This window comes from Cajanus cajan, chromosome 6 (assembly GCF_000230855.2).
Source record: "Cajanus cajan strain Asha chromosome 6, NIPB_CcT2T_4, whole genome shotgun sequence".
Classification (NCBI taxonomy): domain Eukaryota; kingdom Viridiplantae; phylum Streptophyta; class Magnoliopsida; order Fabales; family Fabaceae; genus Cajanus; species Cajanus cajan.
Genome location: NC_138522.1, coordinates 39,094,522 through 39,119,311, shown reverse-complemented (window position 1 = coordinate 39,119,311; position 24,790 = coordinate 39,094,522). Strand labels below are relative to the sequence as shown.

The window sequence follows — 24,790 nt, the reverse complement described above, 5'->3', positions numbered from 1 at the left end:
ACTCAAGGCGAAAGCTCTCACCTCCGACATCTTTTAACAACTCTCTTTCTCTAGTGCGATGTCGAAAGCTCCAGACCTTAAGCCCTTCTGGAACGCGATGACTGCCATCCTTTCATCCAAGGACGCTATCCTCAAGCGACCTCATTGAACCTTTGTAGAAAGTCCTTCAACGACTCCTCCCGCTGCTGTTTGAGATCGAACAAGTCCGACGTGATCGGTGGTTTCTTCTTGTTAGCGGCGAACTGTGTCATGAAGAGCCGACTAAAGACATCAAAGTCGGTGATTAATCGGTCAGGGAGACCACTAAACCAATCCAGTGCTGCTTTTTTGAGTGTACCCATGAATAGTTTGCAGCGGACTTCCATACTTCCTCCACAAATCAACATTTGAGCGCAGAAATTCGTCAAGTGCTGACTGGGATCCTGAGTTCCATCAAAAGGTTCGACTTGGGGAATCCGATTATCCCTCGGGATGGTCTCGGCCTCTATGGCCTCCGAAAAAGGTCGAAAATACCTAGGGACTTCCATCATGACATCTTCCTCCACCGTCCTGGCGTTGGCCGTTATCATAGCTTGCATCTCGTCCGCCCGCCTCCTAATCTCCTCGTTTTCTCGTTGAATAGCCTCTTCTCTCTCCCTGGATCGCGCATTCCCCTCCCTCAATCTGTTGATCAATGCCATCATCTCCTCCATGGTAGGGTGTTGTGAGTCGTTGTTGGATGTGCCGCCTCTCGCCATGGTAAAGTGCGGGTTCTCCTGTGTTACTTGGGGCGTAGGAAAAGTTTCACCGTAGCCCCACGGTGGGCGCCAAAATGTTCCGGCCAAAGGGTGGACTAGGGTTTTTTCCTAGATCGTGCCTTAGAGCCAGAGCATTCAAAAGTGTAATCTTCCTTCTCAACTCTAGGGTTTTTTCTTTTATAGTTTCTTGTTTACGAGCTTTATGGGCCCCGAGAATGTAGGGATTTCCTTAACCGTTTTGATCTGGCTAATATTTGGTGAGGGATAGTGGGACCTTGCCCTTGCTATTGGGTAGTCCCTGTATGCGAGAGTTGTGTCGGCCCCCGACCGACCATACCTGTACTGAGGGTACAATCGGGTATTGGCCGAGTTGGTTCTTGTAAGCGGAAGGAATCGAAAATATACAGTCGGCCTGGCATATCGGCGAGAGCTACAGTCGGCCTGACATACGTAGTAGGCAGGTCGAAATTCGACCTGGACCGTACACTATCCCTCCAGCGCTGAGCCTATAAGGCGGAAGGGCTTTGCTAGACAGGGGGTCGGCTTAGCCATGACCGACATGTCCCTCGTGGAGGCCCCTAGTCGGATTTCGTCCCGGACCGTACAAATATATTAATAGATAAATGAATAATTTAATAAGTATGAATATATAATATAAGTATTACGCATCTAATTTAAATATTTTTGTCATGTCATTATAATTTATATTTATATCATTTATTTCTAATTAATCTTCTTCTAATATATTCATATCTTATCTAATATATTTATATTACAACAAAGTATATTATTATAAACTAATTCATATTATAATATTGTTACTAAAATTAATTTATTAATAATATTGTTAATATTAATTTTATTTATTTATTTATTTATTTATTTAGTAGAGATTAACATATATTATTTGATACATAATAAGAATTTAATATATATAACTTAAATAGGTTAACTATTATATAATTTTAAAATATTATGTATGAATATATCATAATATATTAATAATAAGTATTAATATACTAATGATATCATTAATATTAATTTATCAATAATATTATTTATTGTGACAATCTAATATATATATATATATATATATAATTTTATTATTTATTACTAGTAAATATATGTAATATAATAATAATAATAATAATAATAATAATTACATTTTTAAAAATTATTAGTTTAGTAGTTAAGTCACTAGTATAATAAGGATCGATATTTAAAAAATTAAAATTATTCTATTGAAATTAGGAGGTCAAAATCACATAAATAATAGTATAAAGAAATCAAAAAGTGTAACGACCCGCCACGGTCTCTACACTTAGTGGAATCGCACTACAATTAGTTAACTAAGAGAATATTAAACTGGATAACACATACATACAGGCATAAATATAAAGATCAAAATAATTAAGTTTCTGTATATAAAATATAGCACCATATATGTACAGTCATCCCAAAATATTCCTTAGTGCCGGTCAAGCACTGACAAAAAGAATGTTACCCAAAATGGTAACTCAAAACACGAGACTCAGCTCCTCGTCTTGCAACGATCACCTCTACTCTCAAGCTATCCCTGACCTGCTCCCATACCAAGTATGATCATCGCAGTTCCACCACATGGAAAACAAAAGGGTAAGCTAGAATTCAAAAATCAATAATACAAGTACAGAATAAAAATCTATACTACACATGCATCCCAAATCCTGTTCTTAAGGAACCTTTCATCTCAATCAATCATTCATTCATCAAACATGAAGTCAAACACCCCACTTAATCATTTCAATAATCATGCAGTAAATGCATCTCATAACAGATATCAATGCATATCAATCATCAAATGCGTCGTCACGCATACACCTAGGAGATCTCCATAACAATAGAGTTGTATAAGTGACATTCCATCCTACCGAAACCACCCCAACCGTTTTCACGCCCAAAGCGCCCGCTCGGTTACAGCTAAACAGGATATAATCCTCCCTCGGGTTTACTCGGATGATGTCACTTACACAGTTGGAAGTCCAGATCCACTGTCAGGTATAGCACAGCTGGGTACGGGCTTACCACGACCTTGGCATGCATTAACCAAGTCAATTGTGGAGTTCGCCCACCGACTATCCGCAAGGATCCACGCACCTTCCCGAGTACTTGGTTAAGGGAATAACCCTCGACCTCATACCCCGCTCCAACACTAGCTAAGGACTTAGAGGAGACTCACCCAACCCAGTGGCCTATTTGAGCACCATTCTCCCAAATCCAGTGGCCTCCCAGAGCACCACTCTCATATATCAGTGGCCTATCCAAGCACCACTCTCAAGAGACTCTATGTGAGCTCTTCCAGTTCGAAAATATTTTTCCTCTCCTCAAGTCCTAGGCTAGACTCATGCCATAGGCATCACATGCAATCATGCATCATACATCATAATGGTCTGCCCACCATCATGATCAACAACCATACACATGTCATAAGACATCACATGCATTAATGCATCATACATCATAAATGGTCTACCTACCATTATGATCAATACATACCATATGAACATATCATATTCAAACATTCATATATATCATCACAAAGCATACATATGAATCACACCTCACCATACATCATATATCATACATACATGATCTAAAACTTCAACTTTAAACATGCATAAGCATCAATTCATTCATAAATATATTCAAGCACAGTGCCGTCAACTCGCGCCTGGCCTAACACCAACCCAAGAGCTCTAAGCTCTTCCACGCCTGACACGCTCAACCTGCGCCCGGCCTAAAACTATTCAGAGAGTTCAAAACTCTCATCCAAACTAACAAATTCAGCCACATGCAAACAATCTAGCTTCCCTTACCTGAAGATTGGCTCAGATAGCCAAAGACTGAACAAAAGTAGAATTTCCCCTCGAGGCTTAACTCGGAACTTCAGTCCTCCCAAAACAAGCTTTCTAATCTGAATTTCAAGAAAAGACAAAAGGAGTTATTGATCTAGAGGAGAAAAGGAGTTAAACAGAGAAATTTGGGAGAGAAAGGAGCTCACTGACCCAGAGACCTTCTCTCTAAAACTTCTCTCTAGAATCAAAACTCTTCACAGCCCCCCCTCACCCCTATTTATAGGCAATCCGGAGAGGCCAGAATGGCCCGTACCGAACTCCCATTTCACACACAAAATCCACGCCCAGAACGGCCCGTTCTGAAAACAGAACGGCCCGTTCCGGGACTCATCCGGAACGGCCCGTGCTCCCTCCGGAACGGCCCATTCTCCTTCCGGAACGGCCCGTTCTCCAACCAGAACGGCCCGTTCTGGAATTTGGAACGGCCCGTTCTCCCTCCGGAACGGCCCGTTCCCAACCACAAATTTCAGTTTAATTTAATAGCCTGTTCTAGATTGGGAACGGCCCGTTCCGGGCTACTAAATCAGCCACCATTTTTTTTTAAACTACGTTACAAAAAGTACATTTATATATATATATATATATAATAAGGGTAGTTTTTCTACAAGTTTTTTCCAACTCAATAAATTGTGACAAGAATGAGATTGAATTTAAAAATCTTAAAGTCATCATTTTTAAACTTGAAAATTGCCCCACCTTTTACCACAGTGAAGAGAGCAATATTGTCTCTCTCAATTTTTTTTTTAAATTATATAGAGAGAACTTCAGAGTCTCAAAAATTAGAATGATCCAGTTCAATGAAATTCCCTTTACAGAATCGAATCAAAAAAATTTTAAAAATATTTTAATACACACTTTCATTGAGTCAAACCTATCACTCTTTAGATGTCTAAATACCACACTACTCCAAAGTAAAAACACTAATACAAGTGCAATTTTTGTTCTTGAAAAATAAAAATAGTAAACCATATAATAGTGTCTTTTTATTAATAGTTATTAGTTCTATATATAAGTATTTAAACAGATGTTCTTCCTTAAACACTGAGCAGAGATTTCACTATAAAATGCTTTCCTGGAAGTTGGAATCTCCTTAAAATATATATAGAAATTTTATGATGTTGAGTTTTTGTTTGGGTGGAGAAAAGTTTGGAATGGGAATACGAAACTGACTTCTTAGGCTTAGCACTTAGATAGCTAGTGCCTACTCCATACATACTAGTAACTGCAATCAAAATCAAAATTGACTTTGTTTAGCTAATTCCACGCATAACTTCTTACGGAATGATTCTACTTCTACATCGATCGACAAACAAACAAGGCTAGAGAATAAATAGAATTAGAGAGAAAATAAATAAGAAATATAAAAATGGTTGTATTTGGTTAATTAAAGAAAAATGAAAAAAAGAGATAGAAAAAAAAGTGTGGAGTTTATTGATTATTTTCATACTATTTTTATTTATTTATTTTTAAATTAAATATTTTTATTATTCATTTATTTTCATTCACATTTTCATTTTTTGTTCATTATATTTTTTATCATTTTTTTCTCTCTCTTGTAAAACAAACCCTTAAGGTATGTTTGGTAGTGAGGATGAAATTGAAGAGAAAAGGTAAGAACAAAAGACAAATAAGAAATAAAATAGAAATTAAAGTTGTTTAATAAGAGGAAAGTAGAGGAGAATTAATGGGAAAATTAATTTTGTATATGTTAATATTAGATTAAATAAAAATTAAAATGGTATCATAAATTAACTTACAAAAATGTCATTTTCAATTTGTTATGTGGTCATGTGATAGAGAGTAAGGGAACGATATAATTATAAAAATATGAAGTTTTTTTCAACTCTCCTCATATAAAAAGGTAAACAAAAACGTGAGACTAAATAATATATTTAACACTGTTCTTTCATTTTCATTAATTCCAAAAGGATTGTCAAAACTAAGATATTCATATTGCTTCTCAATAACTCAACTCTTCTCTCCACGTAATTACCTATTCCCAAAAGAAGTGTTAGTAACGACAAATCTTTATTTAATTATTTAATTTGTATATAATCTTATATTATTTTCAATATTCAATTAGATCAACCCTAAAATTTAATTAAAAGGTTCAAAAGTTACCTTAAATATAAGAGTTTGATGCTTCACACACTTGCCAATTAACTAAGTATCATTGTTGATATAACTAAGTATCATATTGTTGATATAACTTTTTTACTTTACATCATAAATGTATCACCTATTTTCCCTAAATTATAATTTCTTTTATGGTAAAACATTGAAAACAAAAATAAATAATTCTTGCAATTTTTTTTAATGAACATGCAATGCTTAAAATTAACAATTAATGAGTAATTTATACTTACCAAATTCATGAAATTTTTACCTTTAGTGGATCCAATTCCTTTGAAGAGAATGCGGCGAATGAGCTTTTATCTTTTTCCATGTTATGAGGGACAACAAAATCTAAGAATAATCGAGATGCAACTTGCCTGTTGCCCATTTAAAGGATTTGGGTATTCATTCATTTGTGATTGAGGAGAATTATTAGGATTAGTTTATTAGAGACCAAAATACTTAGTGTGCCATTTTGGCTATTGAGTAGAGAACCTAATTCTGTTTCAATATGGGTGGATGAGAGACACAGAATGGTATAATTTTTGGTTCTAGGGTGGTCCTTTAAAGAGATAGATATATTATGATATATTGTGCATGGAATGAAAGTGTGTTCCGCCAGCTATATATAATGTGGACACACATGAACTAATTCAACCGAGGCAAACAGCTACTGAGTAAAACCCTAGCTTGTTTCATATTATAGCTCTTTTCCCATTGTTTATTTTTAGTGGAGCTGCTACGGCATAGTGAAAGAAAGAAAGAAAGCCTAGAACTAGAAGACACTGACACCAAGGTAATAATGAAGCTTCAATTCATTTGTTTCCAATTAAGTCTTGGCTAGCAATTACTGTTCCATTTGTCTTCTTGGCATGTGGAAGAAACCTTCTTTAACAACGTCATTGATTTTAACATGAGGAGTGGAGTAACATACTACTCTCGTCACTCTATCTTATTAATTAAAACTCATTAACAATTATAAAATCATTAGAGAGAATTTTGTGATTTTTAATAAATTTTAACTAATCAGAAGTGTATTAAAAAATGTGTGACAAAAAATATGTTGATAACATTTCTCTAACATGAAAAGATCATCTACAATATAGAGAGAGACAAATGAAAAAAGATACACTTATACAAAATAATTAAGAGGTTTAAATATTTTTAAAATTTTATAGTTGTTCTTGTGAACTTTATTTTATATTAAAAATGTTTTACTTTATTCTTTATGTATATTATATTTGGTTATTTGTTATCCATGAAGTGTATTGATAGTAAGACTAAAAGGTAAGGTTTATAAAACTAAGAAGTAAAAAAGAAATAAAAATAGTATGCATAAAATTTAAAATGAAACATTTTTAATTATAAGAATTAAAAGATAAAATTCATCAAATTATAGGGAAAAAAGAGTATTTAAATCTAGTTAAAATTGAAAATTAACAAATAAATTTTAACATAAGAAAAAAAAAACATTTAAAAAGTAAGGAGCTAAAAAAATCTTTTAAAAAAATTCAAATATTATCAATAATTTGATAAGTTGATGTTCCCGAAGAATTTGATAAGTTTTATAAAAAGTAGGAAGAAAGAGTAAAATAATGGTAAATTTGAGAGTTTTTTTTTTATCATTCATTTATAAAAAAAAATTGTGTGTTAAAAAAAAGAGTCTAACTAAAGATTGTTTTACTTTAATGAATAAGAACTCTATTGGGTTATATAGGGATGGATAAAAATAACATGTGCCATTAATTGAAAGAGTATGTTACTTTTAAAAATAATGTATGTAATTCAATATTAAACGGTGAATTCGAAAATATTTGACCTAAGAACAAAAATATAAGTTACTGAGTTTTAGAAAGAAAAGAAGTTTAGAAAGCAATAAACTTAATTTTTTAAATTAATAATTATTATGTAACAAAAAGATTCCTTGTCTTTATAAATTATTTCACTCTCCATCATAGTTTTAGAAATCGGTAAATTGAAAATTCAGTCAGATGAGTAATTTATATGACTGTCAAAGTTGAAACTCCCAACTTGCAGAATTGATGATTCACTGGTTTAGATTGACTTTAAGGCCTTCTAACAAGAAAATTGAAAAAATCTTCCACTAGTTACCAAATTACCAAGGCATGTGTTTGAAACTTATTGTTAGCTAGCTGAGAATGATAGTTAAACAATAAGAGAATAAGTAACCAAAAAATTGAAATGCTAAGGAAACTTGAATATGTATGAGAAAGTAAACTACCTGTTTAAAAAGAGGGTGCAGTGATGGATTCTAGTCAAAGCAGTGTTTAACTGCAGAATCAGAATCTCCCAACAGGCTAACACAGACACATTGCGTGCTCTTGACTCTTGTTGTTTTCATCTTGTCACTCTTTGAAACTCTCTCTGTCACTAAAAATTATTCCATGCTTTCCAATTCCAACAACCTGTTCAATTTTTATATGTTACATATATTTGAGTTCTATTTTTTCTTTTTAACAAACAAAAAAACTCAACATAGGACGTAGTAGTGTCATAAACTCCTTACATTATAGGATAAAGATAGTTCATAATTTAATTCTTTTCAAAAAAAGTATAAAAATTACGAATTTTGTCTCTTTTAACAAAATCTTCTCTAACATGTTTAAAAAACTCGATTATCAATTAATTGCTCTGAAATTGTTGGTCTTACCACTTAGAGCTTAATGCATCACGTGGATTTTTTCTGCCCCCATTACCCAAAAAGCAAAGTAAATTTTTATTTCAACACCAGTACCCTTACTCTCCCATCAGTTATATACTTCCATGCCATCTTTCTTCGTTGCATAGAGGAGTTTCCGTGGCATAAGCACACACCCTCTTTGACTCCCAAGATCACCATTTTTGCCTGAACCTCCTAACTCTTGAGAGGTTTGTCAAACTCACTAAGATTGTGGGGGCAAAGTGGTAGTATTGGATTTGGAGTTAAGCTTTCTTACATGTCACTACTCACTACCTCATAAATAACCAACCACCCATGACCCATCTTTCTTTCCCACAACTTTTAAGTCTTTCATTCTATATACTGTTCGAGTCTTGATTATACTCTGCAGTGTGACTGTGCACAAACTTTGGTATTTCACACATCATTTCAACCTTAACATTTACTCCAAAGCCTAACTTGGCTTGTTCTTCTCTGTCATAACAGAGATGGTTGAGTCCAAGGATGGTGTTGCCAACAAGTATCATCACCAAACATTTAACGTCTCTATTGAGATGCATCAACAAGGAGGCTCCAAGTGTTTCGACGATGATGGTCGCCCCAAAAGAAACGGTATCAAAAGCTTGCTTGATATTTATTTTATTCTGTTTGAATACAAGTTTAGAAGATCTTTTGCGAGTTTTTCTACAGAATTTTTTTTTTTATAAGTTTATATTCAGAGAGGCTCTTTTTGTTGTGTTTCTTTGTCTCATACATACACATTGTGTGTGTTTGACATGCACAGGGACGGTGTGGACTGCAAGTGCACACATAATAACTGCAGTGATAGGATCTGGGGTGCTGTCTCTGGCTTGGGCCATAGCTCAGCTCGGATGGATTGCTGGTCCTCTTGTTATGGTTCTCTTCTCTGCCATAACTTACTACACCTCCATTCTTCTCTCTGATTGTTATCGTACTGGTGATCCTCTCACTGGCAAGAGAAACTACACTTACATGGATGCTATTCATTCTAACTTTGGTAAAACGAACCCACCTAACTCACTCATTTAAATTCTCTTTCAGACTTTAATCTTGCTTTTGTTCAGGTGGCAATGCCTTTAAGGTCAAAATGTGTGGGCTAGTACAGTATATTAACCTTTTCGGAGTAGCCATTGGTTACACTATAGCGGCTTCCATTAGCATGATGTAAGTTTGAGATGATTCTAGTGATATCGAAATGTCTTAACTACTATATATCCGAGAAATCCAAGGAAAATAAAATAGTATAATTGGACTGTTTTTGGCTTGTGTATCAAACAGGGCAATCGAAAGATCTAATTGTTTCCACAAGAGTGGAGGGAAAGATCCATGTCATATGAACAGCAATGTCTACATGATTTCATTTGGTATTGTGCAAATTATTTTCTCTCAAATTCCAGGCTTCGATCAATTATGGTGGCTCTCCATTGTAGCTGCTGTCATGTCCTTCACATATTCCACTATTGGCCTAGGACTGGGTGTTGGAAAAGTTATAGGTATGATTCTATTCGCATGTGTATGATGATGATATGTTTATCTTTAAACACTGACCAGAAATCTGATCTAAATTTGACCATGTCACAGAAAACAGAAGAGTTGGGGGAAGCCTAACAGGTATAACCGTTGGTACTGTGACACAAATTGATAAAGTTTGGAGGACCATGCAAGCTCTTGGTGACATAGCCTTTGCCTATTCATACTCCTTAATCCTTATAGAAATTCAGGTATATGAGACTTGGACTATATAAGTCTATAACAAATTTATTTTATTATTTTAAAACTTAGGTCTGAACTAACAAGGGTATGTATAATGTGATGAAACAGGACACAGTGAAATCCCCTCCATCAGAGTCAAAAACAATGAGAAAGGCTACTTTCATCAGTGTTTCAGTGACCTCCATTTTCTACATGCTTTGTGGCTGCTTTGGTTATGCTTCTTTCGGAGATTCAAGTCCTGGAAACCTTCTCACTGGATTTGGCTTCTACAACCCTTTCTGGCTCCTTGACATAGCTAATGCTGCCATAGTGATCCACCTTGTTGGTTCATACCAAGTTTACTGCCAACCCCTCTTTGCTTTCGTTGAAAAACACGTGGCACGTAGATTCCCAAATAGTGTTTTTATGAACAAAGAAATTGAAATACCTCTCCCTGGTTACCAACCCTACAAGCTGAACCTCTTCCGATTGGTTTGGAGGACAATATTTGTGGTGGTGAGCACTGTGATATCAATGCTCCTCCCATTCTTCAATGACATAGGGGGGCTTCTTGGAGCTCTTGGATTTTGGCCACTCACTGTTTATTTCCCAGTGGAAATGTACATTGTTCAAAAGAAAATACCAAAGTGGAGCACAAAGTGGATATGCCTCCAAATACTTAACATATCTTGCCTTTTGATCACTATAGGAGCTGCAGCTGGATCTATTGCTGGGATCGTCATTGACCTTCAAACTTACAAGCCTTTCAAGACCAACTATTGATGGGACTGTACTATGATTGTTGCAATATCAGAGACAAAATTTCATTTCTTGGTTATGTTCATATGAAGCCAAGGATGGTCATCTTATTTGTTTATGGCCTAGCAGCCCTTTGCGTTGCACTTCTTTCTAATGTTATGTTATGTTTTCATTACTCTAACTGCAAAATGGAAGAAGTGAAGTGAATGCATATAAGTAAAATGGATTTGTCCACACAAATTTTAAAAGCACATGCACCTATTTAAATTTGAAAGATATTCTGTTTCTCCTTTTTCAGTTGGTTAAAATATGATCTCCTTTAAATTTATTTTCTTTTGTGAAAAATTAATAATACTATCAATACTTGTAATTATTATTATCGTAGAATATAGTTTTTAATTAAAATTATACGAATTTTATTTGATATTAACTGTGTCAAATTATAGATAGAATGAATTTATCTTTTGATATATTGATGGTCAAATGTTAAAAATACTTATTATAAAACTTTGATTAATAATTTTTAGTTGGTGAAAAAATAATTAAAATATGATAAATTGTCTTAAATTAAATATTGAACATAAATTTTACCTAGAATTTTAGATTTATTATCGAGACTTACTTGAGAAATGTGAGGGTAGTAGGTATAAGTACGGTATATTGATTTACAAAAATAAAAATTAAAGTTATTATTCGCAAGAGTACAAGATCATGCATAGGTATATTTTTCATCACAAGTATAAAGATAAATATTATAATAGCCTACTCGTTATCATATCTAGTTCAGCAATGATATACGTTTTAAAATCGTATTCTAAATCACATTTCAAATATTAAAATATTAATATTTTTTTTAATAAATTTATTATAAAATAATTATTTAATTTAATATTTTATAATTTAAATTATTATTTTAATCATTCAGAATGATTTTCGACACATACATTCAAAGTTTCTATCATTTTTCAATCTACTTATTAGTATGGATGAAATAGGTCAAATTATTGGCAAATGCTATGACCTAGCCTATATATGGGTTAGTTTTTTAAAAAATAAATATAGGTTAACATTTTAATTAAAATATATTTAGTTAAATATTCAAATCTACGTCACTTAAAAATCTATTAGGTGACAGTCAACTTATTTAAATGAAAATAAATAAGTCTTTCTTATTATAATATTAAATTTTTATAATGTATTAAAATCATACATTGATTATTTTTTTTTAAAGATTAAACATGTTGACTTATATAAAGAGTGAAGTTTATAAGTTTATTGAAAGTTAAATTTATGTCCTATTTAGAGATTCTATTACAAAAGTCTAAACTAGCATATCTTATATATTTTCACCCTTATTTAAAGTGAATAATTTAATAATTTCTCCACAAATCACATATATAAATAAAAACATATATATTTTGTTTCTTTGGAGAGATTATTTTGTGACACTGTAACTAATAATTTTAATATTCTAACACATTATAATTTTTGATAATTTACTTAATGATATACTCAAATTTCCACTCTTTCAATTAAATCATTTTTAAAAAATAATGTAACATACACGTATGATTATAAATTACTTTCATAATTTACAATATAATATAAAAAGTCAATACATAATAAAAATAATATCCTTACAAATTCATATATACATATAGAGAGCTTCTACTTTTAGCATAAAATTAAATTTTACACGGTTAACCATAAAATTTGATATTAGTATAATTTCTAAAATAATTATTATAAAAAAATTAATAAATTTAATATACATAATAATAATTGTAATTAAATGATCGTATAAAAACATTTAAAGTGTCTAACTATTTTCTTATATAAATATTATCTCCGCAACATAAATTTCTGAATCCATCGATACATAAGTTGCATACAAATGGAACTTTGGAACAACCAAAAAAGATATGGTATTGTCCGCCATAAAACATTATGAAGCATAGAGTTTGAACCACTTTGAGTGTGTTATGAAGTTGAAAGTGATGAATCTTTAATCAATACTGGAGTGATATAAAAGTTGGTACGACAGAAGTGATGATGAGTGATCTTAATTTTGCAACTTGCATGGGACAGTGATTTAAATATAAAGGGACTGATGATAAGCATTAAACTCTGTAGCCCCACCACCTGTGACTCTCAGTTTCCCCATTCATTCATCAATGTGTAATTGCTTAACTGGAATTCCTGTCACTGTGAAGCTGTCTATATAAAATTTTGCACAAACATGTATATAATTCTTCACAGAAATTTTTTGGGTACTCTAGTCCTTTTAAGAGAAACATTTAATTCGTACTGATAAAAATATTTAACTTGGTCCTTCTTTTTTTTAGCTGGGAAAGTAAAAAGTAAAAACAGATTTTTATCTCATTAATAATAATAGAATGGAAGATGCATGTTGCATCAATGCTTGCTTGGTCACATTATTGCTTTGCCGGGCAATTTAGGAAAACTGATATAGAGTGAGGGGGGGAAATGTTACAGGAAGACAGAGAAATTCACCGAAGTTCCAAGAAAATATAATGGGGGCCACGTTGTTGAAAGACTCGTCAATATTTCAAACAAGTCAAACAAATGTTTTTAATTCCTTCGCCAAATGAAGACGTACGTGTAACGTGTTATTATTAATTAATATCTATGCATGAGCTTGAATATGAAGAATTCCACAGCTAGAAAGAATCATTAACGTATAAGTTTTGTTGTTTATTTGGGAGGAAGAATGCATAAAACTGCTAATAATGTATAATGGAAACTTAAGATAGTACGCTCAATGTCCTTAGTCCAAATTTTGTTACCATCTTTATAATTTTTTATTACTAAAAAAAATCAAATACATGAGGCAAGAACAATAATAATTTATAGTCTACAACAATGGAAGGAATATTACACAAAAGAAATGGAAAAAGGAATTGAAAAGTGGCCCCCCTTTGATCCTTTCTCTTGAAGCCAATTTACCAAGAGTGACGAGTGAGGACGATATATCAGTGGCTACACATGCATGCATGCCCCCAGTCACTTATTAAACGGCAAGAAACACACAAGTTAAATACATATGCAGTAGAACTGTAGAAGTAATCGGTATGACAAATCGTTGTCTAGCTTTGTACACTATCTCTGATCACATACTTCACTGTTTTGGATACCGAACTCTGAATGCAATGAATATTTGTGGGCCATGATAGTACCGTACCCTAACATGTTGGAGACTTGTTTTGTTCACTGATAATTAATTAACACTGTCTTCTTTATTATTTTTTAAAAATTGCATGTCTTAATTTTTTCGGTATCGGTAAAATGAACTGCAACTCTGCAAGCATATCACAGTGGCCCACTGAAACAAATGGGTTTAAATTTTAAAACGTTGCAGCAGTGGAAGATATATATCTTATATTCATTTTCACTCCCTTTTTCGTTTCCTCTCTCCCTGACCCAAAAAGAATGAAATGAACAAAAAGGAATGTGTTCACTATTTTTGTGTTTGCTAATATCTAAGTGTAAAACGTGGTAAGCTTAATAAGAAAATCAATTACAGCTCCAAATGTAGCACAATCCTGTGTTTTAAATTACAAAAAGAAAACATGGGAAATTCATAATGAAAACGTGTTATAGCACCAAACGTGGTATAATCTTGTGTTCATAATTAGATGAAAATAGAATATTCCTATAACTAGCACCCTCACTGTGCCTACGTATGAATTCTATTTTGATGGTTAATTAGCAGAGCTTTCCGAAAGAACTATAGCAAAAACGAATAAAGTAAAAAATAAAATAAAGACGTGCTCACTCTTCATTATCAATGTTCCAAATAGTTTGACATTACGTTAATTAATTTGCATTGTGATAAGGGTACATTTCGCGTTCGGCCAAGTCCCACACGTACAAAACATTTTCCGCACCTCAAAATTAAATATAAAATATTGTTAGAAATGGTTTTGTATCTCTTGCATATGACATCACAATATTTTAATCAATTAAGATATCTGATTTCTAAAATAAATTGAAAGAGTAAAATTTTACTCACCAGACATAACAGACTTGACCATTCTCAAATGGCATTAATCGATATTCTCGTGAGAATGAGTTTCAACTTGGTCATAAAAAGAATAACCTCAATCACTTGTTTGACAACTTGCCAGTTGCCAGAAAATGAAATATAAATATGGAAGAAATCAAAATCAAACAATATCCTTGATTCATATGAAAAAATCAATCGAAACATCTCTATTCGTACAAAAGCCTGTTACAATTACAAGTATATAATTGAATTATCACTCATTCCCACAAAATACATTATGCGTGCAATTGCAAGGGTATCTAATGAAACCTTAGTCATCGCAATTTGGGCGGTTTGACTGAATTTTAGGGAAGCATGAGCATTTAAAATTTGTACATTGACCTGAATCAATCAACATTATTACTTACAAAGATATGTTATAACTCACATTAGAGCGTTCAACGTCGTTGGGGAAAAGAATCTGCAGCCAAATGATGCCACCTAATATTTATGCAGTTATCTTCAACGGCACAAAAACAAATGTATCAGGCACCAGCTAGCCAAGCGAACAGGCCGATACCGAAACCGTGCAAGTGCTAATAGATCCATTGACTTTGCAAAGACATAAGCAGAGGGATCTAAGAAAGCTCTTCCGCATTGAACTTATTCCAAGCTTCCTGTTTTTGAGATCACAAGAATAAAGTAACACGGTTATTATTTATATTATCAGCCAATTAGAAATCACCATAAATATGACTTCAAAGTAATTATTATAAAAGTAAATAAATGAACATCTATGATTACATAACAATATCAATACATTCTAATTAAATTCTTAAAAAAGTCTGGTTTTCAGGATTTCTTGTTAGGGATGAGAATTTACCAAAACAAATATCTATTATCAAGCCTTGAATTCTCTAGAGCAGTAAAAACGAACATATGAGTCTGTTTGATACGAGTTAGAAACATTTTTGAAAACTTCTCTATTAAATAAAGAGTTTATTCAATAGAGAAGATCTCAAAAGTATTTCTAAATTAAAATATAGCTGTGACACAATCCACAATTAGGAGAATGGATATAAAAGGGTATAGCCTTGTAGGTAAAGAATATTATTTCTTCATAACTATTTAACAAGGTACCTTAAGAATGTCGAAAACCTTCTCTGCTGTGTATTTCTGTTCAAGAGAAGCACCTTTCTGTTGAACTTTATCTGGGTGAATACATAAATTTGCTTTTCTGTACACTTTTTTAACTGCAGTGGAAGTAATCATATCCGTCAGAGACACTGGCGTCCAACCACATTCTGGCCAAAGAACCTACATATAAACTCAATGGTAAGACAAAGTCATGCAATCAAAAAAATGTTGAAAGATGGGAAAAATAGTAGAAGTTTAATTTATTAACTTTATATTATATTGTTTTAACACTGAAAGAAAACGAAAGAGACACAAGAAAAGTCCATCATCTTCCTGTTAAAATAGATCTTGAATACCGCAGTGAATAGGGTGTTGTTGTTTGTGCTATTGTCCAATCAGAATTGAAGTTTCACCAAGATAATTTTGATAGGAGAACAACACAAATAACACCTATAGAACTGTATGTAAGTTTTGTTTTTATATATCTTGTGTGTTTAGTTTCAAATAGCCTAAGTTTCTGTCCTTCTTACCAAAAGAAACTTAGGAAGTGTAGGTTACAACGAGACAGAACACAGGTTCTGTTTTTTGTTGGTTAATTTTAAAAATACAAAAGAATTGAACATGAAGTTACACAAGAAGTACAATTTTGTTCCATCAAGGAGAAATGAACAAAATTAGTTTGTTCAGTTCTGTTATATCTGCATGCCAACTGCTACTTTATAGGCAAAATTTTGACTGTATGGACTTTTCATAGCTTTCAGTCATTCCATTTGGACCACCATGTTCCCATGTTGGTTGACACAAAATTACAAACAATTTAAACACATACAGAAATAAACAAAACATTTAATACGACAAGAGTTGCTTTATGCAATGATTTAAAAGAAAGAAGAAAAAAAAAACTAAATGATTTCATCTATATATGGTATACAATTTTCTTTGTGTTTCCCATAATAGTCAATTGCGCACAATAGTGGCACTATAGTGCCATTACAGCATGTCATACGCTGACACCGCTCCCCAGAAATCCCATCTTGTCACCCCTTGCTGTTGCATCAGGTGCGACACAATTCACAGCCACTTTCATGCAAATATCATGCAGTTCGCAACTGCTGTCTTAGTTGTTGGGCATAAACCCCCTTTGGCCCCTGAAAGACGCCATTTAAAGCTTTTTTTGGGAGGAGTGGACAAAATAGAAAATCTGAAAGGTCATTTAACATGACTCCTTTCCCCTCACATTTGTGTGCCCCCATTGTGGAACCCTAGCCTCTGCCATGCAAAGAACCACTCCCCCAGCATCCTTTCCTGAGGTGCACTACATCACACAGATGTTTACCACCACTTTTCTGTGTCCCGTCTCTGATCTAGCTGGTTTTTAGTGGCAGTCCTCATCTCTAATTAAGACCAATCTCTTTTTTGCCCAATTCAGGCATCCTATCTCTGATTTTGCTAGTTTCTTGCTGTGGTCTTCATCTCAAATGAAGACCCATCTCTTTCCAGGCCAATTTCCAGTGATTTTATCACAGTTCTGGCCTACTCACTACCATTTTGACCTTGTTCTATTTCTTTCTTCTCTGTTCAGTCTAAAAAGGCTGTAACAGCAATGGCTTCATCCACTCAGCCACATTAAACACCAGTTAGCATGGCCTCTGCCTTTGCATCACTTTCGTTTTGGTGCAATGGTAAAGCCCATCAAAAATAACTTTGATATATAGCTTGGCAATGGAATAGTTTAAAAGACATCAATAACAAGGTCAACAATAGAGAGGTCTTTAGTTTTTTACTTGTGACTTTTGTGGCAAAATCACCATTGGTGGTATTTATTACCTGAGCTAAGAGACATAAAATGAGAATGAGGTGAGACATAGTTGGTCCTAAGAAGACTCCTTCTGAAATGAAAATATCACTCAAAGAAGCCTACTTGAAGAAGAAAGCCAAAAAAGAGACATATTTGATCGAGCCTAAAGAAAATGATGAGGAGGAAGAGGTTGAAGCGTATTTGAAGTGAGAAAAGACTTGCAACATCACGTGACCTTGTTGCCACTACCAAAGGCCAAAAATCTCTAGCCATGGATTTATTATTGTTCAAAAATATAAAAGCTACTACCAAATTAGAAAAGACTAAGAGCTAAACTAGCAGAAATGATGCTTGTGACAAGGAGGCAGGAAAAAGAACAATTCAGGACAGAGAGATTCCTTTTTGAAGGAATGAAACTGTTTTTAATGTCGTTCACTCAAAAAACTTCAAGTGCATGATGCTACTGGAAATTATGGCTCACATCTAAAGGTTCCTAGCTATCATAAGTGTAGAGTTTTTCTCCTTATAAAGCAGCTGGAGTACAGAAAGGGACTATTAAAAATCATGATATAGAAAGAGAATATTCTGAATGTTTAATTATGTCTGATTTGTGAACAAATAAGAAAAATAGAACCTTGAATTGTCTAATGATTCTATGTTTGTAAAGGGTGTTGATGCATCTGATTATGTGAAGACTGGGGAGAAGTTATTTGAGCTGCTGGGTAGTCTAGTTGATGAGGTTGGAGAACACAAGGTTCTGCAAATGGTTACTAACAAAGGAAGTAATATATTATTCCCAAGTAGTTTTATTTTAACAATTTTGATTCTGAATCATTACTTATAAGTTGCTACTCATTTAAGTTGATGAAATTTGGTTGTAGATAAGTTGTTGAAAACCAAGAGACAACATTTGTTTTGGACTCTATGTGCTGCACATCATGTTGATTTGATTATAAGACACTAGAAAGATAGCTAGAGTCAAGAGGATAATACAAAAGGGAATCAATCTTGTGAGCTTTAATCATAACCACTCATTAGCCTTGAACACTATGAGGAGGTTCAAACAAGTATGGCCAAATAGATTCATTCTTAAAAGATAAGAAAAGAAGAGTATTAAAGTTTCCCAGCTTAGGGATGGCAAAATAAGCCAACCCAACCTGTTTTGACCAGCCCTGACACTAGCCTGCCAAAAGTGGGCTGAGGGCTGACCCACTTTCAAAATATGGACTAAAAAATGTAATCGGCCCTGTTAAGAGGGGTGAATTGGAAGGCAGGCCCGCCAAACAATTAAAAAAAAAAAGAAACTACAATTATAAAAAACCATTAAAGAAAATTATCTCCTACCTTCAAATATTGGGTTCAAAACACAATAAATAGAAGGAAATTCGAAATCTTACACTAATTTCTTTTTTTTTTACCTAAATAAATAAATGAATAAACGATTGGATAGACAGGTCAGCCCCTCCCTGCAAAAAGCTCTATTTTGGCAGGCCAAAACAGGTTGGCGGGTCAATAATATTGTCCTGACCTGCCTAAAAAAGTGTGTTAAACGGATTGGCTCAAAGAGCCAAACCTGTTTTGCCACCCAAAGCCACACTTGGTTTTTATTAAATATAACCAAGCTCTTAAAAGAGAGTTGTTATGAATGCTAATCAGATTACAGGGCCAAAGAGGAACACTGAAAAGCACTAAAGTGAAATGAAGTATTATTATTTAATAGTAATTATCATAAATGAGCATACGTATTGTAATGTTGACAACAATGCCCGCATATTGCCTTCCTTCCCAGCAGACCAACGCCTTATCTGAGCATCCACAGTATCAGCAATTTTCTGCAAAATTAAAATAAAAAGTCATGCAAAGAAAATTTGACAAACTTATAAAATAAAACCATAAGACTTACTGATGATTATACAACAATTATACTGGGAAATAAATCATGATCTAAAAAATATATTTTAAATGCTTACCTGCCTCTCTTCTTGCTCCATCTTAGTTTGAAGGTCACGCTGATTCATATCAGCCACTGCTTTTAACTGAAAATATGAGTCATAAAAGTAAAAAAACCATCCGATGAGAATTTATTTCAATAAAACCTGTAAAATTAATGTCAAGAATGAACTAGGAAGATTTGATATGTGCTTTTAAATAAGTATATGCAGACATCTCATATAATGGGTCACTATAGTGATCATCGAGCTAAAGATACTGACAACGGAACCATTTCACAAACTACAATATCACAAAAAAAAAATATTAAGAAGCTATAAAAATATGACCTATAATTTGCATCGAAGAGCTATCCTTTCCTAAATAACAGAAATAGAAACAAGATAGTAATACACACCGCTCGCTCTTGTGTTCTCTGATGACGTCCTAATCTTGCTCTTCGTCTTTCTTCAGTTTCCCCTTCAATCTCCTGGAATTCAGCTGACGGGGAACCTTTTGCAACCAAAAAGACAAATTATACATTGACCACAAAATCACTTCAGTATAATAGAAACCAATAAATTTAACAAAAACTTACCACCAAAAATCAGTGACAAGTCATCAAGAGATGTCATCACCGGAGATTTCTTCGTGCTGGCTGGGGATCCAAATGGTACTTTTGGTGACACCTCAGGTTTCCCTTTGTTGCTCATTTGGTTATCGAACATATGATCCTAAGTAACACATCAGCCAAAAAAAGAACTGAATAATATAGTCACGCAGCATCACAAAATCCTTTGAGCTCATTCCATTAACCACATTTACCATAGGTGAAGTCCTCGATTTCGGCACACTGCTTGATCGAAAGCCCATGCCGAAAAATGATTCAAGATCATCCACATCATTCGATTGATTCATTTTCGCAGCTGGAACTCTTCTACCATTGTTTACCTTAGCCGCGGAGTTTTGTTTAGTCTCAGCAGCATTAACATTGGCCTTTCTACCACTAGCATTAGTCCGCGCACCACCCATGGCAAAGTCCTCAAGCTCATCTATTGATGATACATTCGGCTTACTAACTGTAACTGCAGCAAAAAGCAAAAACCACCTCATTCAACCAATTGCATATAAGAAAAACGAGGCTATTGCATATTGCTATCAATGTGTTGAAGCTCAAGCATTTAGAAATAACCTTTACTCGCTGGCCTGGGTGGAGACTTCAGTGATGGGGTGCTACCTTTTGTCCCTACTGTAGAACTACTCGACTTAGTTATCTGTTCCAACGCGTCCAGGAATGATTCTGAAGACGCTGAGCTTGAAGCGGTTTCAAATATTAAAAAGGGATCACTGCTAGACCCCGCAGCAGGTTTGTTTGGAGTAACACCAGGCTTATTCATCGCAACACTACAAATGGAATATAACAATCGACACATAAAAAGACAGTAACATTGCAAGCGAGGTATTAATTACTTAATGCAATAATAAATTTAGAAGGAATTGAGACCAAAGTAATGAAAGTATCGTTACCCGTTATTCGAAACACCAAAACCAGGGATCAAATCATCAAAACCAGGCGCTTTCACGTTTGGAGTTTTGGCGTTTGTATTCAACCCACCAACCTTACCGAGAAGATCATCAACGCCGACACTCTTCTCATGCATTCCGCCGAATATGTCATCCACGTAAGATGATGGCGTGGAAACCGGTTTACTCGATCCGGAGAATATGGAATCGTAGTCGAAGGAATTGCCGTTGGATTTGGCGGTTCCGGCGAAGATGTCGTCGAAACGCTGCGTTTGGTTGCCGGTGCCGGTGGTGCTGAAGACTCCGTAATCGAAATCGAAGGTGGAATCGTGGTGAGATGCGGATCCGTAGGAATTGGGGCGTGTTTGGGAAACGGCGACGTTTGGGGTGGGTCGTTTGGGTGAGGCCCTGGCCATTGGAGCGGATTTTCCTTGCGGTTTGAGACCGAACCTTTCGGTCAAAACGCCGAACTCGTCCATTGTTGAATGCGGTAATGGGGTTGAACTTGGGGTGAGCTAAGAAGAGGGGAAAGGGGAGTGGTTAATCGCTATGGTTGCTTTTGTTTTTTTATTTTTCTCTCTGAAGGAAGAAAAAAAGGGGGAAAGGTTGTGAGAAGAAAATGAAGAGAGGAAGAGAAAGAGAGGGAAGAAACGTAGGGGAATGAGATGTAAGGTTGAGGATGTCGGTTGGCTCCTTGTATTTCTGCGTGTGTGAGAAACAAAGAGAGACTTCAACAGACAACAGTGACGACCCAGCCAGCACAATTCCACGCGCTTCTTCTTTTTCTTTTTTCTTTTTTTCATGTTCTTTTAATTGTTGCCAATCATGGATCCACTTTATGTAATTTCTTTTTTTTTATGTAGTTAATTTAATATTTTTATTCGAAACATTTTTTTTATAGGAATATAACGGATTTGAGAAGCCAGAAGATTAGAAAATATGTTCAAATTAAAAATAAATAAAAAAAGTAGATTATAAAATATGTTGATATTAATATTTTTCTCTGTCAAATATATTTACAGCATAACGAGATTATTTTTCTTAATTTTTTTACATAAAATTTAAATACTAAAGCTTTAATTGAGTTAAAATAAGATCTTATCGACAAATGTATATGCTTGGGAGTAAGTGAACCAGACAGTTTGATAATAGTTATTATTAGCATAAAATATTTTCGTTAAAAAAAATTTCTATTTTTTAATTTTTCTTATTTTATTTTTTAATTTTTATAGTTTAAAATATTTTTTAAATTTCTATATTTACTTTTTTTAATTATTTTTAATCTATATAGTTTTAAGATTTCTTTTTCTTAACTTTTATACTTATAGTTTTTAAATCTTTTAGTTTTTATTTTTAAATTTTTTTAATATTATTTGTTTTGTGTTTGATTAGTTTAGGATTTTAAGATATGAGGTCTTTAATTTTAAGATATGAGGTCCTTAATTTCATTAGTGTAAAAAAATAGTATTTTAATAATGAACATCACAAATAACTATATTAAAAAAACATCAAAAAAATCTAATTTAGAATAATTATAACAAAACAAATTTGATACCTCTTACCTCAACATGAAAAAGACATTGTTAAAAATAATAATAATAACAAGGATTAAAAAATTATAAATATAGAAATAAAAGATATATTTTAAGGGACTAGAAAAAAAAATAAGTATAAGGATTATAAAAACTATTTTAAAATATAGAAAATTAAAAATTAAAATAAATAAAATTATAAAAACTAAAGTATTTTAACTAAATATTTTTTAATATATATAGATTCACCTGCTTTACTTTTTAGTTTTTATATTTTAAAAATAGACTTTTTAGTTTCTATATTTTCTTTTTCAACTCTTTTTAGTTCTGATAATTTAAAATAGATTTTTTTCCTTATACTTATAGTTTTTTAATTTTTTTCTTTCCTATCTTTAATATTTTTTTTTGCAATATTTATTTTGTGTATATGTGAGAGAGGTATTAATTATTTTTTGTGTTCGATGTCAAATTTATTTTGTTGGAGTTACTCTAAATTATATTTTTTAACGTTACATGTCTCTTTTGTACTCTCACTTGCAACGCGCATGGTTAAGACACCATTTTTATTGTTTGATGTCAAATTTATTTTGTTATAGTTACTCTAAATTAAATCTTTTAACACTTTGTGCCTGTTTTGTACTAATGTCATGAAAATTATGATGGTCCAACAAGCGCAAAAGTTAATAATACCTCGAACATGCTGGTTATAATGATATCGGGGAACTTACAATCAAAACATTAACATTGGAAGGTGAGCTCAAAATATTGTAGTCTAGAAAACATTCTAAGGATAATTTAGTTGCTTAACCAAAGGTAGAGCATTTAAAAACTATATTTTGCCTATCTTTGTCGTAGGGTTAGGATTTTATACTTTATCGTTATGGTTTTATGAGTTCCGATAATTTTGGAATTTTATAGGATCTTTACTCATTATTGAGTATCATATTTTGATATGTGATTGTAACTATTAAAGATAATATTTTATGTCAAATATTTGATGTCAAGAGTATTTCAACTGGTCTTGGAAATTCAACTTCTTAGATTATGTAAATCTTGGTGTACCCACTTGGATATTTTTCGAGAGGGTCATGTCAAGTAGCAAGTAGATATTTTTTGTTAGGGTTACATTGAGATGGATCTGATCAAGTTTACATAATCTAATAAGCCATATTTTCAAAATCAAATAGAAAAATCCCAACATCAAAATCTAGCATAAAACCTTATCTTTAATAACTATGATCACACATCAAAATAGGACATCCAATAATAGGTAAAGATCCTCTAAAATTCCAAAATTCTTGAGACTCGTAAAGCTATAACGATCAAGTATAAAACTCTAACCCTAAGACAAAGATAGACAAAATAAATTTTTGAATGTTTTGACTTTGGTAAAGCAGCTAAATTATCCTTAAAATGTTTTCAAGACTGAAACATTATTGAAGTTATTTTAAATTAGATCTTTCGACGTTTTGTGTCTCTTTTATATCTTCACTTACAATGCGCATGGTCCATTTTTTACCTTCACAAATTAAAGACCTTTGTCACATTGACACAAAATAGACAAAGTTACAAAAAAAAAATAATGATAGAGAATAAAAGGATTAAAAAAACTAAAAGTATAAGGACAAAAAAATCTATTAAACTATATGAACTAAAATTTATTGAAAAAGATAAGTATAGAGATTAAAATTATTTATTTTAAATTATAAAGATTAAAATGTAAAATAAAGTACTACCTTTGTTCCTATATATAAAACTTTACTCATAACAATTATTTATTCATTTATATAAGATTCAACTCATATTGTGTTATATAATAATTGTTTTTAGATTAAAATACTCCTAATTTAAGTGTCCTATCTTAATTTAATAAAATAAATTAATTTTAAACTCTTTAAAAATGTGCAATTTAATTTGTTAAAAGATATGAGTATTAATTAAAAGATAAAAAGAATATAAAAGTAAT

At 32.9% G+C, this 24,790-nt stretch overlaps 2 protein-coding genes across 5 annotated transcripts; one reads left to right on the top strand and one right to left on the bottom strand.

The window, feature by feature from the left end:
- The first annotated feature begins 6,385 nt into the window (after positions 1-6,385).
- On the top strand, positions 6,386-11,138 carry AAP3 (amino acid permease 3). Of its 3 annotated transcripts, none has more exons than XM_020358113.3 (7): positions 6,386-6,542; positions 8,913-9,038; positions 9,211-9,444; positions 9,512-9,611; positions 9,726-9,940; positions 10,029-10,168; positions 10,269-11,138. In XM_020358113.3, exons 2-7 carry the CDS (start codon positions 8,915-8,917, stop codon positions 10,920-10,922), a joined length of 1,467 nt encoding a protein of 488 aa, XP_020213702.2. In that variant the 5' UTR covers positions 6,386-6,542; positions 8,913-8,914; the 3' UTR covers positions 10,923-11,138. The 3 variants fall into 3 exon arrangements, with proteins under 3 accessions (XP_020213702.2, XP_020213703.2, XP_020213701.2); XM_020358114.3 differs by lacking the exon at positions 6,386-6,542 and adding an exon at positions 8,495-8,838; XM_020358112.3 differs by lacking the exon at positions 6,386-6,542 and having other exon boundaries at positions 8,497-9,038.
- Positions 11,139-15,081: 3,943 nt separating this feature from the next.
- Positions 15,082-22,078, bottom strand: LOC109796055 (Chaperone DnaJ-domain superfamily protein). 2 transcript variants are annotated; one of them, XM_020355668.3, is made up of 9 exons: positions 21,296-22,078; positions 20,961-21,172; positions 20,594-20,847; positions 20,367-20,502; positions 20,187-20,281; positions 19,810-19,875; positions 19,582-19,671; positions 16,045-16,221; positions 15,082-15,581 (listed from the first exon to the last, which is right to left on the bottom strand). In XM_020355668.3, exons 1-9 carry the CDS (start codon positions 21,769-21,771, stop codon positions 15,543-15,545), a joined length of 1,545 nt encoding a protein of 514 aa, XP_020211257.1. In that variant the 5' UTR covers positions 21,772-22,078; the 3' UTR covers positions 15,082-15,542. The 2 variants fall into 2 exon arrangements, with proteins under 2 accessions (XP_020211257.1, XP_020211256.1); XM_020355667.3 differs by having other exon boundaries at positions 20,594-20,853; positions 21,296-22,076.
- Positions 22,079-24,790: the final 2,712 nt, after the last annotated feature.